Below are 16,336 nucleotides of genomic sequence, written 5' to 3'. Positions count from 1 at the left end.
CATTGTTTGTAATCAACGTTGGGTCGCCCTGCTGGTACTTAATATATGGTACTCATTTTAAGGGTAATAAAAAATAATTTTGGTGCCATCAGCTAGAATCAGAACCAAAACAATTAGCTCTTCAGCTGAATTCCCTTATTTAAATCTCTAGCCTCGTTCGCTATCATTCGGACTAAACCGACAGGCAGATAAAAAACTTGTAAAATTAAACCACTTTTAGCTATGCGCAAACTAATAGAAATGTTGGCAAGTTGAAATGAACAGTTTGCATTTCAACTTGCTGTCTTCTGTACATGTCATTCGTCTACTCAAAACAAAGATTTTACTCATTATAAACCATCCTGGGTGTATGATTACTATTTCCTGTTAATTTCAGTGTTATGTGACCAATAGTTTAATAGTTTAGCTGATAAATATTTACACACACATATGTATCTACTGTTTTATTTATATAGATTTTGTTATTAAACGTGCAAATAAAGACTAATTGTGTTATAATTGTTCATTTTTATTGTATACATTTCAATAATGTCCTTTTCTTATATTTTATTTCATTAAATCATTTTACAATAGAAATACTGAAAAACAATAAAAGTGAAGGAACTGATTTGCCTTGTCACCGCTTCCTGTAGCAGCTACACCGGCAGTTAGGAAGTACGTTAGCTGACTATAACTGTTGACCCTCATTCAACCCTGCTCGTGTTATCTATATATATAAAAGCAAAAATGTGTGTGTGTGTGCATTTTTGTGCATGTCCACCAAAGGCTTTTTTCGTTGGGCTTCTCGGTCGGCTCACTCCTTCTTAAAACTTTTTATATGTTGTCTAAATCATAATATCTACGACTTAAGAACGAAGGTCGAGTCTATCTTTAATTTTCCCGACTTTTACAAGCTATTTTTGAGATATTTTTCGATCGCCACGTCTTTGAAAAGCAAATGATGGGGCGGGGGAAAACAGAAACTGGCTTGCAGCGCAAAACTAGGTCAAACATCATGCGACTTAACTTTCTCGTACCTGTCAATTTCACTTTATTAACATTAACGTAAGATACTTATCACTTCCTCTCCCACCTTGTGGCTGAGATGGTTAGGTCTCAGGAATTTTTTCCATCTCGTTTCCACCTTTGCGTCAAGGCTTCGGGGTTCAAGCCTACCTTCCTACTAAAACTTTTTTTTTCTTTTACACCTCCAAACACCCAGCCAACATTTTTTTTTTAGAACTGGGTTGTTTTGATTTACTCCCCCCTCCCAACACACACACTGCTAAACACCTGGCCAACGTTTTTTTTTTAGAACTGGGTTGTTTTGATCTAATCCCCCCCTCCCAACACACACACTGCCAAACACCCGGCCAACGTTTTTTTTTTTAGAACTGGGTTGTTTTGATCTAATCCCCCCCTCCCAACACACACACACCGTCAAACACCTGGTCAACGCTGAGTACCCCCTACTAGTAATAGAATAAAAGCAAGAATAACCATTTCTATCCATATATTTTTGTATTCTTAATATAAAATATGTATAATAAAAAGTTCACTTTTTTTTTTTTGTTACAGGAGAGAAACGCTTCAAGTGTCACGTGTGCACATTGCCGTTTTCAACGAAGGGAAGTCTAAAAGTCCACATGCGACTACACACAGGTGCCAAACCGTTCAAGTGCCCACATTGCGACCAACGTTTCCGTACGTCGGGACATCGGAAGAGCCACATCTCATCCCATTTCAAGCCAGGCACACCAAAAAAGCGAAGGGCTGTAAAGCTTGCCACCATGGACACTGCAGCCTTATTAGTCGCTGCAGCAGTTGAGGATACTCAGCGTCAAGAGCAACAGCAGCAGCAACAGGAACAGCAGCAGCAGCAGCAGCAGCAACAACAACAACAACAACAAGAACATCAAGTAATGTCATCGATACAAAACTCTGTTGAAATGATCCAAAGGTTACAATCGTCAAGTCCATTACCAGGCCAAATGGTCAGCATTGACCCAGCAATGATAGCAAACCAACATGGGTTGGTGCCACTGTCTTTAACCGTGGCTGGAAATGAACATTTGGTTAGCAATGGTGTGGTTGGAGGTAATATGGCTAATGGAGCTACCGCAGCTGGAGGTAATACCACTAACGGTGGCGGTCACGTGTCAGAAAGTGCTCTCGCTGCTAATGTTCTTCAAGGCCTTGATGGCATCCAGCTTCAGTTGTCTGGAAACCTCGGTCAGAGTATTCAGATCATGGGCCTTGATCCAAGTCTCATATCGCAGACGATACAGATAGATGATACTTTATTACAACAGTTGCAGCAAGGTGGCTTAAACTTTACTTTGGCCCCAAATTTTGTCAGTAATACTCCAACGCATATACAACTGCAGCATCAGGGACAGACTGTGATGGCCCCTGCTGGCCAGGAACTTCCAGCTGGTCTCCCGACGGGGACAACTACACAACTCCTTCCTAACACTATCCAGATTCATCCTGTGACGTTAAATGATCAAAACATTGTCATGCAACCACTAACCACCATCACGATGGCTCAGAACCAGGGTGTTGTTGATCAAATCCATCAGGCCATCCACGCTGCAATGATGAACGGTCAAGAAAGTGCACTTGGTCATCAGGGCAATTTTATTGTGACTGAGGCGGGAGACACTCAGGTAAGATATATATTTTTTGTAATTAATTTATACAGCACCCCCCCTTTTTTTTTTTACTGTTATTTCACTCCAAACAAGGCACAGTGCAAATAAGTCATTGGTACCAGATTTGCAGGGATACTATGGAGGGAGTTTCGATGTGAGATGTCTGTTCACATTGCACTTGAATTTCTGCATGTCAGGTATAGTCAGAGAAGCAGGAGCCCAGGAAAGAATACCAAAGTCTAACAGTTCGAGGGAAGAAACTATTTGAATAGAAGTCTTTATAGCATCTAGGGATCTCTACAGTGTAGAGGTGGGATTTTGCTGCTTGATGGGTTTGTTGGGGATTATTTACATTGAGGTGGTACTCATGCCTTGAGTTAGAGCATTTTCCATTAAAAATACTTGTAAAACAAACTCAGTTTTGTGAAATTATTTTAGTGATCATATCTCTAGTATTGATCTTATTATAATAGAGATTTGGTGTCATCATATTTGGTTTGTCTGTTTTACATGTTGGCATGAATTGAACAGTTTTTAGAAATTGACTATCTCTGATCAAGCCTTTATTTATTCTTCGTTCTTACAAACCCATCCTTATCATTTTCTTCTATGTTTTCCTTTGATCTGGTCAGTGTATATGAATCCGTCTTTCCCTTCTGTCCATTCTTATCACTTCTCTATTCTTTCAATGTGGCCATACCATTGACAACTCCTCCATTCTTTTAACCTGGCCATACCATTGAAGTCTCTTTCATACTCCTGATGTGGCCATACCATTGATGTTTCCTCCAATCTTTCTTCACGGATATACCATTGAAGTTTCCTCTATTCTTTCAAGATAGCATACCATTGAAATCTCCTCCATTCTTTCAATGTGGCCATCCCATTGATGTCTCCTCCTTCATTCAACACAGCCATACCATTAAAGTCTCTATTCTTTCAACATAGCATACCAAGTCTTCTCGATTCTTTCAATGTGGCCATACTATTGAAGTCTCCTCATTATGGTATGTATGTATTTTTGGTACTGCACTGAAATAATAACATTATTTTGAAAGCCATTCTTAATATGGGGAGGAGAGGGTGTTTTGTAACTGTTCTATGCTTCCACCTAACAATTTAATAAAAAAAATATTGTGAAACTTGAATTTAACCTGAAAAAACTATTTAAAAATAGCGCAGTACCAAAAATGCATAAGCACCAAAATTATTAATCCAGTTACATTCTCTGTGTACTTTGGCAACTTGTTTGTTTCTGAATCTGTTGCAGATTTCTGTTGCTGGTGTTGGTGATGTGCAAGATGATGGATCATCAAATATGGTCGAGGAATCAGAGAATCTAGAGACAGTTCATGATGCAGCAACGGCCATGATGTCACCGGAAGCTAATGATAACACAGTCAATGAAAATATCACCGATGAATGCCTTGGTATATTTGAAAATAAAGGAAAGTATATTTGCCATGTAAGTACATTCCCAAATGAATCAAAACTGTGTTTTTATTTTCTTTTTCGTTTGGTCCTTCATTCTATTTGCTTCTGTACATGTAATACGAACGGCATTCCAAAAGTAACGACTACTATTTTTTTTATTCTGTCCAAGTGGATCAGAGGAGATTGCAGATTGCATTGTTATGATTTTTTTTTTTTTTTTTTTTTTTTTTCCAATTTTCACCCCAAACAAGGCACAGTGCCACTTTGTAGTAGGGAGCTACTATCAGGGACATAAGTTGCAGGAATATTATGAAGCGAGATGAGTAGAAAGATGTCTGTTCACATTACACTTAAACTTCTGCATGTAAGTACAGTTAGGAAAGCAGAATCCCGGAAGGGAGTTCCAGTCTAGCAGTTCTAGGGAAGAAACTATTGGAGTAGGAGGCTTTCTTACACCTAGGGATCTCTACTGTGTAGAGGTGGGATTTAGCTGCTTCTTGTGTTTGTCGGGGGGTATTTACATCGAGGGGGTACAAGTGTCTGTAGTTTGTCAGAGCATTCACCATGAAAATACTTGTAAAACAGACAGAGGGATGCCATATTTAGTTGATGGGACAGAGGCTGAAGCTTAGATGACAGTTCAGGATCTATCATGTTGACGACTCTCTTTTGAACCCTGTCCAAGAATGAGAGACAAGTAGCAGACGCACCAGCCCAAATATGACATCATTACTCCATACATGGGCAGATGGTGGCCTTATAGAGGTATAGGATACTTTCAGGCGTAAGTAGCTTTCTAGCACGGTAGAGAGAGCCCACCTTCTTTGCAGCAGCCTTGGCAATGCTCTCAATGTATCTGTTCCAATTCATCTTCCCTGTGAATGTTAGGTCAAGGAGTTTAAAGGAAGTACTTTCAGTAATGTGTTTTGGGCCTTTGCTATTGGTGGTGGAGAAGGTTTCTTGTAATTATTATAAGAAACAAACTTAGTCTTGGCAGCATTGAATGTGACCATCCGTTTATGTCCCCATTCCACTACAGATTGGAGGTCTTCATCTAGTGTTTCTGCCATTTCCTTAGATATATGTTCATTTGTTTTCCCCTCGTGCCTGTTATAGAGCATGGTGATGACTGAACTTATACATTCATGACCTGAAAGTTTCATCTCTGTTGTAGATATTGATGGTGTGAGATTCTATATGTAGAAATATTCATGACCTGAAAGTTTCATGACCTGAAAGTTTCATCTCTGTTGTAGATATTGATGGTGTGAGATTCTATATGTAGAAATATAAATTTGGGAGCACAAAAGGTTGCTCGTTTTAATCGTACCACTCCCATCTTTATAGCTTTTCAACTTTTGGAGTTTAAAAAAATAAATGGCTTTATTTTTGGGATGACCTTCATATGACAAAGCACGCTTCGGACACCCATGCACAGCCATTTTATTATCTGATCTTCCATAGTCGGGTCCGTATCGATTGGTATATATAATAAATAAAGGTGGATTCATAAGATCAAAGAATCCAACCTTGATCGCCCTTCGGGGCCCGTGGCGCAGTTGATAGAGACGTTGAATCTCTACAGTTCCAGATGAACATTGTCTGAAGATAGCGGTTTCAATCCCACCCAAAGCGTGCCAGAGGTTAATTGGCCAAAATGTGGTGAGACGACAACAACTACGGATGGCAGTGATGGCTGAGAATGCAGTTAGGAGATTCGAAGTTCCTATCCGTCGCGGTTACCACCTGACGAAGGCCAGAGGAATAGTTGGCCGAAACGTTGTGAATAAACAAAACCAATAAAAGATCCAAAAAAAAACAACTAATAAAGATGAGAATGATAGTCCGAAATAAAAATAAATTAATATAGAAATGGCTAGACACCAATTTTTTTTTTTTACTTCCGAGTGAATTATAAACAACACGATTACCTTTGCAAATTTTGTTTACAAAACAAATGACTTGTAAAGTTTAGAGATTTATAAAAAAAAAAAAAGTTTCTAATTAAAAAAAATGGTATCAAACCAAAATATGTCCTTTTGATTGTCTGATTTTGGAGGTATCTCAAGTATAAATGATCCAAATTTACATCTTTCAATAATATTTTATTTGTTAGATTTACAAGACACAATTGAAATTGTATCATCTAAGTTGGAATTTTTTTATTTTTTAAAGAAAAACAACAACAACAACAACAACAACAACAACAAAAAACAATCAAAAAAGATTCCTTTCCCTTTTTTTACTATTATTTTTTTAATGGATGTTTTGATGTTTATGTTTTTAAGTATTGTTTTCATGCTTTTTGTTTTTGTTCTAGTTCTGCTCGAAGACATTTAGTAATGCCAGTAATCTGAAAGAGCATATAGCAAACATACATGAAAATGACGCCTCAAATCCAAAGAAGCACAAGCGGACACCTCACTTATGCACAATATGTGACAAGTCTTTCCAGAAACCAAGTCAACTTGAACGCCATATTCGTATTCACACTGGTATGTATGGGGAAAGCAGAGTTGGTGAAGATAACTTATCTCCCTAACTTATGTTAATATGTATAATTAATTAAAAAGACGTTTTTTATTCGTTAAAATTAAAAGCTGTCTTTTGTGCTTGTATTAATTAAGCAGACTTTTTTTTTTTGTCAATCTATAAAACTTTTCACCAAGAAAAATCAACAAAGCTCGTTCTAAAGGAAAGACAGTACTTAAAAAAGGCAACACTATTACTAACGTTTTTAAAAATGAAGAACTTCGAAAAAAACTACCTTTTGAAAGAAAAGATAAGAGAAGACCAAAGCTAAGTGTTGATTTAATTTGAGTCCCCCTCTTTGGGTAAAGCACTGTTGTAAATAATCTCATCCGCTACTTAATTGGCTGAAAAATGTGAGGCTCGCTGTTTGTTTATAAATAAGCGGTTTGAGCACTATAAAAGTGGTGGACAAATGTTGGTTTAAAATAGACATTTGGCAAAGTTATTTGTGGCCACCGCTCCCGTGGGTTGATCGGTAGAACTGCTGACTATCAACGCGATGGTTCTAGGTTCAATCCTCGGCTTGAGAGAGGTGCTAGTCTAGCGGCACTGATGAGTTGTGATACAACGAAACATGACTGTATGTCGATGACCACAAATATATATATATATATATATATATATATATATATATATATATATAAATTGCTTTAAGTATGTGAAATTATTTGACTTGACTAAGAGTTCCTTTTTCTTACGAAGGTATTCAAAAAAGTAAGTACTAAAGTTTAAGCTATTCTTATTGAAAATAATTTTCCTAACAATAATACCAATAATTCTTCATGCAATCTTTGTGGCAAATCTTTGTTTACGCTTTTACTAGCAATGTTGCATGACTTTTTGCTGTATCAGCAGTGAAATGCAATGAATGTTTTTTTTATATGTTTTAAATATTAAAAAGTTATTTCTGACAGTATAGAGTATATTTATTATGTATGAAGCTGCATTTTTGTTGGTGCTGGTGTTTGTGTAGTTAATATCTTTAGTCCACAGGACTGGAAATAAGCAAAGATTTGGTTGGTTGGTTGTTTTTGTTTTACGGCATATCAACCCTTTTCGGGTTATTTAATGCTGAATCCAAAGATTTTGAAGAAAAAATTTTTAATAGAATATATTTGTTGTTTTCAAGTCGGTTTCTATTTAACCCATAGTTGGAACCCTAACAGGTACTACCACTCCGGGTCAGAGTGGACTTGGGAGCAATGGTAATTAAAGGGTGACTCCACACTCCCCAAAGCCCGCAAGCTGGGGCCTCACCACTGGATATAGTTTAAGGGGTCATATCCAGGACCAAATAAGCAAAGAATACCAATAAATTCAAAATGGGACTCTTACAGGATTCAAACCTGTGTCTCAAAAGAGGGAAGAGTGTATATGTAAATCTATTTTTATAGTCATATCAGCATTGCTCGGGGAATCTATTTCCCAAATCTTTCCTGCAGATGAAATAACCTTGACATTTTTTGGAGTAAGTGAAAAGGAGATATTTTTGCTGTGTAGGTTGTCTTTTTATCTATAATTCAAAGAGTTTGAACTCATTCTGGCTTGATGACATTTATCACCCTTCCATGGCAAGAACGTGTAAAACAAGGGTTGGAAACTGGGAATGAAAAGTCAGTGCTTTAGAAGAAATGCACTCTGGCCTGCAAAAAATGCCTACGCGATCCCCCATTGGCATTCCTTGGCAGGGGCGCCTCTGATGATTAACAATAAATTGACCCCTTTTTAAAGGGAGAAGACAATGCCTGGGAGGGTAGACCTCTTAGAATTGCACAGGACTAGCAACATACTGCATTTCAGAAATGGCATAGACACTGTTGGCTTTGATACCAAGGGAGAAAATCTGGTTGGAAAATGTTCAATGATACCAGCTGGATCTACCACAAACATTGTCAGATTTTCTGAAGATGTGATAAGCTTGGTAAGCTTTTTTTTTGATTAGACATTAGAAGAGATGGACTTCACTGAGCAAAAGCTTTATTCATGCTAAGTTCATTATACAATAGAATTATTCTCAAACCCTTCACAGAATATTCTAATTTTGTTCATTGAATTATCTCCCCTTTTGTGAATGGATTGTTTAGAGTTTCTAAAGCTAGATTGCTCTGGCAAATAATAGTTATGAATTGAATTATCTCCTCCTATGCAAATTGACTGTGAGAACCATCTAGCTATATTTGATTTATAGTCAATATTTTTCTCTATGTAATTTAACTGTTTCTCACAGCAGCAAAATGTGGCACAAGATTTGAAGATTGGGAAAAAACTCAACTTCCTTGGCTGGGAATGAACCTGTTGCTATTATCTAGTAGGAGTGCCTCAGGCAATCAAAATAAACCAAACCTCATTCTTGACGGAGCAGATAATGTCTGGGATGGTGTACCTTCTAGGATCAAACTGAACTATAACTCATTGTGACAAAAGAAAGATCTGCTCACTATCAAGCCAGTCATTATTAACCAGAATGATGCTAAGGACATATCCATGACTGTTTTTCCACAGTGGTGACAGATGCAGAACATTCTAACCTATATGTTATATATTTAAGAGATGTACCATGGTTTCATTGATGTGGATTGATATTCTACCATTTAAATTTCATTCAAATCATCAGTGATTCACAAAATGAAACAAATCGAAGAATGAAGTTCAAGGAACACCAGTAAAATCTATGAAAAAAACCATGATACATAACTGAAATATGTAACATATAGTTTGAAAAAAAAATTGTACTTGCGATCAAACTCTCTTGCCCCTCCTAAATTCTCTTAATAAAGCTGGAACGTCACTATGTTGCCAGCATAAATGCCTTGGGGGTTTCTTTCCTGCATAACTCTGCAATTCCAAATTTTGTGCATTTTCAAAACTTAATTATTTTTTAGATTTCTTTGAACAGTTGACCTTATGAACATGCACTGCATGCATTTACTGCACACGCTGTTATTGTCCGCTCATTGTACGGGTTCCAAATCGTTGTCCAACTCCGAAACAGGTCACAGTGTCAATTATTTCCCCACCAGTGCCTATCCTTGTAATAAATAATATGTCCCAATCAAATGATTTCTGACAAGGGCAAAATTAAACATAAAGTCGGTTTTTAATCTAGGGAAAAATCCAGTTCTCTAAAATGGGACTGCATTAGAATAAAAATAAAAATTGCCTCAGTCTAGAAAGATTTCCCCCTTGCTGACTGAGGATAGAAAATATGAAGTGCAGCATTAGTACAGATACTGCATTTTACTCGTAGCCAAAAAGCCAAGAATACTTGACTAGAGAGGCCGGAGCCTTTCTTTATACTTTTTAAGGGGACCTGTATTGTAAATTTTGATCTCTTTGTGTTACATGATTAGTTCGGGCAATGCGGAGTTAGCTAAATGATTATTATTATTATTATGATCGTTATTGATATTTGTAAAGATTGAAACGGAAAAAATGTTTTCAAGGGGAAAGGTATGTTTTCAAGGGGAAAGGATAAAATAGTTCCCATAAAAATGTTAACTTGATGAAAAGAATGTTAACTAACATAAACAAAATACGTGAAAGGTGGGCCATCTGATTTGTGCCTTTGGTCACGTGGCGTTAATGACATAACGAGATAGTTAGAGAGACACATAGAAATTACTCAAGAGTTGGCGGGCAGAGAGGAAAGTCAGTAATCAGAGGGAGAAAGATGGCCTACAGACAGTAATGGTTCTGAACAGGGGAGACTGTCGGAAAATGTTGATAGTAATATCTAGGACCAGCATTGCAGTTTTCCAATGGGGGAAACATTCAGAATAAAGTTGCTGAAAAGACAACCCAAGATTTGTTGATTCATTGGGATGAATCTTCTTTACAGCTTCCTGTCAAACAAGACCAAAGATGAACCAGGTATGTTTCTCCATTGGTCAAAGAGAACTGTTATCCGTCCCTTTTTTGGTTATGTTATATATCCTGCCCATACTCTCATCACTAGACGATCAAATATATTGACAGGTAAATATATACACTAGACAATAATATATACTCATAAATATATACAACCCCACTATATTACATGTGTTCGTGTAAGGTGATTTCTTTTTTTTTGGTAATCTGTGAAATCTTAAGTAACATAAACAAAATATGTGTCTTTATGTCTTTGGTCATGTGGAGTTAATGGCGTAACGAGATTGTTCGAGAGACACATAGAAATTAGTCCAAAGTTGGTAAAAGGAAAGTCAGTAGTTGATAGTCAGAGAGAGAGAGAGAGAGAGAGAGAGAGAGAGAGAGAGAGAGAGAGAGAGAGAGAGAGAGAGAGAGAGAGAGAAACAGCCCATAGACCATAATGGTTCTGAACTGGGGAAACTGTCAGAAAATGTTGATAGTAAAAATCTATCAACACGTAAATATATATATATATATATATATATATATACACTAGACGATAATATATAGTCATAAATATATACAACCCCACTATATTACATGTGTTCGTGTAAGGTGATTTCTTTTTTGTAATATGTGAAATCTTGTTTTTCTAGGTGAACGACCGTTCAAATGTCCAAAGTGTATGAAACGATTCAACCAAAAGAATGCACTCCAGATTCATTTGAAACAACACAGTGGGGAAAAGCCCTACAAATGCACTTACTGTGATCTCGCGTTCATTCAGAAGGGAAACCTGAAGACACATATCAAAAGAGCCCACCATGTTGAAATGGTCCAATCCATGAACTTGCCTCCGACCATCATACCTTCAATGACTCTCAGTACAGACACAATTGGCACAAATGATCCTGTAGTGACATCTACCTTATCTCTTGATGCCTCAGGAGGTAGCAGTCCCAAAGAAAGTGGTTTGGATCTTGCTGATTTATTTTTAGGAAATTCACCAGTGGATTGAGGATTTAATGAAAAGTGGCTCGCTCATCAAGAGTAATGGCTTCAATTGCATCTTTGGGAAAGTAAACTTAGAAAGTTGAGAGAAAGGAAAATATTGTTTTGTTTTATAATTTGAAAGTTATTTTGGCATCTTTTACAATAGACAACAGAATTAAAAAAAATGGTCATGAAACAAATTAATGTTACCAACTTTATCTTGCCTTTGGTAACATTTATTTGTTGCATGTTTGTTTTTTGACCACTTTTTTTAGTCTGTTGTCTATTGTAAAAGATGCCAAAAATTGGATGTAAGAATTAGGATATTTAAAAAAAAATTCAATTGCATCTGAATGTAAGAATTAAGATATATATTTTTTCAGTTAAAAAAAAGGTACTTCCTCAGAATTCTCCTAATATTAAACAAACAAAAATAGAGAAAAATCTTTGATATACATATATGTGACAATGAAAAGATCATATTGCGAAATTCACAGATTGATCAAGTAGTTTTATTCTTATAAAGAAAATCATTGTTAATGATTTTAAAGTAATTAATGAGAAATTATAGGCAAGTATGATCATGCAAGTTGGAATTATTGTCGAGTTATCTCCCTTTGTTTCTTCAAGATGGCGATGTTAAACAATCTCTCCCTGCTTACTCATAAAATTTGATTTTCTTAATTAAAAATAAAACTACTTGATCAATTTAAGTGATATTTGGAATATGACAGATTTGTTTTTTTTTTGTCTTTTAATCTGAGGAATTTTGGACCTTCCCTCTCCCTCATAAAAAAAAAAAATTACATTTTAATGCAAGAATAAGGATTTTTTTAAACTAAAGGTATTCTTTTTGTTTTTTGCATTTTGATGTGAGAATTAGGATTTTTTTTGCATTAGTTTCTATAACACGAACAAAAATTTAAGATAAAGTACAAGGTGCCTTCAATAAATTTCCAAATGTTTTTATACAGGCTTTTAATATTGTTGAAGACTCTTGAAAAATCAGTATGCTATTGCTATACATTTTATGAGATGACTGACCAATTTTTATGATCTCCGGTTCAAATGAATAGCTTCAACAGGAATTTGAATACACCCTCCTAAAGCCTTGAGTATCACAGTTGGTGCATTTCGAAAATGCAATCTGGACGTGAGGATACTTTAGAAGAACGATATGCAATAAAATTCTGGTTTAAATTTGAAAAAAATTGCCACAGAAACGTGTGGAATGCTTTTGGATGAATCAAGCATCAGTTTTTGAGTGGCATAAGAGATTCAAGGAAGGCAGGGAGTCCGTGAGGGATGATGAGAGGTGTGGGAGGAGTAAGGAAGTCAGAACACCAGAGTTGATTGGCCAAATAAAGAATTTTATGAATAAGGACCGTCGTGTGTCTATAGAGACAATAAGTTTACAGCTTGATATCAGTATGAGAACTATACACACAATTATTCTCGAGGAACTGAAGATGTGGAAGATTTGTGTGACATTTGTCCCAAGTATGCTCCACTCTTGTCATAGACTATTTGATCAAGATCAGCAACAAGACAGTTCCTCACCCTCCCTATAATCCAGACCTTGCTCCCTGTGACTTTTGGTTATTCCTTGAGCTCAAGGAAAATCTTAGAAGCTGTCGTTATGAGACAATTGAGGAGATAAAAGATGCTGTAATGAGGGTCATTGACACGCTCACACAAGAGGAATTCCATGGAATCTTCCAGAAGTTGTTGGAATGGTACAACAAGTGCATTACAGCCAGAGAAGATGTGTGCACTATCAATAAAAATACCTGTAGGAAAAAAAAATCTGGAAACTTATTTAAGGCATCTCGTATTTTAGGAACACAGTAATTGCAAAAAAAAAAACAACAACACATTTATGAAGATAAAACTTTTGTTATAAAAAATCCTAATAACCTATAATTTTATGTTTTTCCAACTCCTAAGCATTAGACCAGTCTAATAATATTGGTATAAAAGTACACTATCAATGTTCTTTTCTAGACTTTTCACTCTGTTTTTCTCTTCGTTCATTCTTCTGCTGGCTTTATAACAACTATTCTTTTGTTTTGCTCTTTCAGTAATTTTTTTTTAATTATTGTAAGTTTATATACTACACAGTTTGTCTAAGTAAAATATGAGTATCATTTAAAACTCAGTACTTATTCTAAAAAGTATATATAAAAAGAGAGAGATAGGTAATAAGCAGAAAATAAAAATCGGATATAGAAGTCTTTCACTTAGTGTTCTGCTAATTAATCTCAATTTAAACTTTGAATACCTAGAAGTACATACTTCTAGGTATTCAATCAATGCTCAAACTGAGAAAAACATGGTATGTCACAAATTTCTGTATTCTATTTTATTTTATCATAGGCTAATTATTACATACCTATATATATATATATATATATATATATATATATATATATATATATATATATATATATATATATATATATATACACTGTCTGTATCTTATGATAAAATCAGTTATGCTAGCAGGCCGCCTGGCATTGCCCAGTTGTAAAGTATGCATAAATATTATATTTTAATTCCTGCAGAATTCTCATTTATTATAAACAGAAATACTGTAGGTATTAAACGTAATGTTAAATTCCTTTAAAAAAAAAATGGAAAGAAACTGAGACATGTGCATGTGAGTATTATTCTTTTTTCGAAACCGTTCACTTCTTTTAAGTAAAAAAAAAAACAAAAAACAAAAAAAATACTCGAGCTGAGATCGAAACAAAAACATAAAGACAGTGAATCAAGTATGATAACCATTACACCAACTTGACACGTTCTTTAAAATGTTTTCAAACTACTTATTCTTAACATAATTAATCTGAATGTGAACTATTAACACATGCGCATTCATGAAATAGTTAGCAAACAAATAAAAATCCAATCACTCCCAAGTACCAATTTTTCAATTTTGACCCCTTGGAAGCCCTTTTTTCATGATGAAAACAGATTAAAAAGTTTTCCACATGTCTGAATACTCTATGTACCAAATTTCAAGTCTGTAGCTCAAAAATTTGTTCAGTATATAGGTTGAGAAGTGTCCTCACACACACATACATGCACATTCTTACTTTCATAGATATATAGATTATATATTTATATTATATTAAATTTCATATATAGAACAAATTCTCTATCGATTATTATATTATACCTAATAGATAGTAATGATTTTAAAAGTAAAAAAAAAAAATATAACTTAGCTGCCATCAGCAAGAATTGAAACCAAAATGTACAGCTTTCCAGCCTTGTCCATTAGCGTATGACCTAAATCTATACATGTACAAAAATGTCAAAAAAACGTTTAATTTATAACTGCTAATTAATGCATGAACAGAACTGAAGATAGTCGACTTATGCCAGGGTAAAGTCAATGTTTTGTTTTAAATTTTTGATTCCTTTAGCTGCTATTTTACCAGCTAAAAACCAAATCAAAAGTGTTCCACAGGTCCAAATACCTTATATATCAAATTTCAAGCCTGGAGACCAAAACAGAGAAGAGTTTGGTAGAAAATTATATACACACACAGACAAGGTCACTTATAGCATATTGGGAAGTGATACATGATATACCACTGGTGTATTAAGCGATGTTCTTTGTGTAAACAAATCAAGCTTTATCGTTAATTTACTGCTTGTACAGCAGCTGCTGAATGGCGTAATGGTTCAAAGCCTTGACTGTCATATGGGTGGTCGGGTTTCGATCCTAGCTTGAGGTAGTTGCCTGTCTAGCCGCACTGATGAGCTGTGATACAGCAAAACAGTACTGTATGTGGATGGCTATATATATATATATATATATATATATATATATATATATATATATATATATATATGAGTTTGCTAGAACAGTTTTATCCAAGATACTACAGAATTATGCATGATGTAGAAAATATGCATAAAAAGAACTGGGCGTAATAGTTAAATGAAAGCAATCATCCAATAAGAAACCATTAAAAAATGAATAATTAATTAAAGTTAGTTTCTCAACAATATATGCAAATTAGTAAACCTTTATTTGGTCACTTGCATATCAATAACTGAGTATACAAAAAGTTTGTTTTAATAATTTTCTAAATAGAAAAAGTAGGCTTTTAATATCAGAGTGAGAAAAAACACCCCCTCAATTTATAGATATATAGATTTACTAGAAGACCGCCTAGTGTTGCCCAGTTGTAATATATGTTTTAATATGATGTTTTAATTTATGCAGATTTCGTTTTTATTCTAAAAGAGTAAATTCTCTGTTGATTATTATATTGTACCCATTTAATGATTTGAAAAGTAAAAAAAAAAGATTTAGCATTATCAGCTGGAATCGAAATCAAAGCATTCAGTGCTCTTGTCTTACTTGTTATTTAGCACTTCAGCTTTTATCAATAACATTTGCGCAATTGTCAGATGGATTAAAAAAAAAAAAGGCTAAAAATTAAGCAACTTCAAGATAAAACTGTATATGTATGGATGCCCAGAAGATAGTCGCTTTACCTCTGCCAAGGTCAACTCTGTTTTTTCAATTTTGACTCCTTAACAGCTATTTTTATAGGCTAAAAATCAAATTGAAAGCATGCTACAGGTCCAAATATCCTATATAACAAATTTCAACACTGTTGACTAAATATTTAGAGAGAAGTTTGGTAGATACTTTTCGTGCACACACACCGACAAGGTCACTATATACAGATATTTCCGTGTGCTAGAAAGTTTTCACCTTAAATTCTATGCAGTTATGTAGCATGTAGAAACTATGACGTTTTTTGGTACCAGTCATCTAATAAGAAACCATAAAAAATTAATAAGTAATTAACGCTTGTTTTGCAAAAGTATATACAAATTAGTTAACATTCATGTAGTCGCTCACATATCCATGA

At 35.0% G+C, this 16,336-nt stretch overlaps 1 protein-coding gene across 1 annotated transcript in view; it reads left to right on the top strand.

Annotated features, from left to right (window-relative positions):
- Positions 1–12,768, top strand: part of LOC145284833 (zinc finger protein 236-like) — a 113,924-nt gene extending 101,156 nt beyond the window's left edge. Inside the window, exons 21-24 of the mRNA XM_080133809.1 lie at positions 1,558–2,648; positions 3,904–4,098; positions 6,388–6,562; positions 11,102–12,768. Coding sequence (XP_079989935.1) covers positions 1,558–2,648; positions 3,904–4,098; positions 6,388–6,562; positions 11,102–11,463 — 1,823 coding nt within the window. The 3' untranslated portion in view covers positions 11,464–12,768. The remainder of the gene's footprint in view (positions 1–1,557; positions 2,649–3,903; positions 4,099–6,387; positions 6,563–11,101) is intronic.
- The last annotated feature ends 3,568 nt before the right edge of the window (positions 12,769–16,336 follow it).

This window comes from Euprymna scolopes, chromosome 9 (assembly GCF_053919585.1).
Source record: "Euprymna scolopes isolate OS-2025 chromosome 9, ASM5391958v1, whole genome shotgun sequence".
In the NCBI taxonomy this organism is placed as follows: domain Eukaryota; kingdom Metazoa; phylum Mollusca; class Cephalopoda; order Sepiida; family Sepiolidae; genus Euprymna; species Euprymna scolopes.
This window is presented reverse-complemented; position numbering and strand designations above follow the sequence as displayed.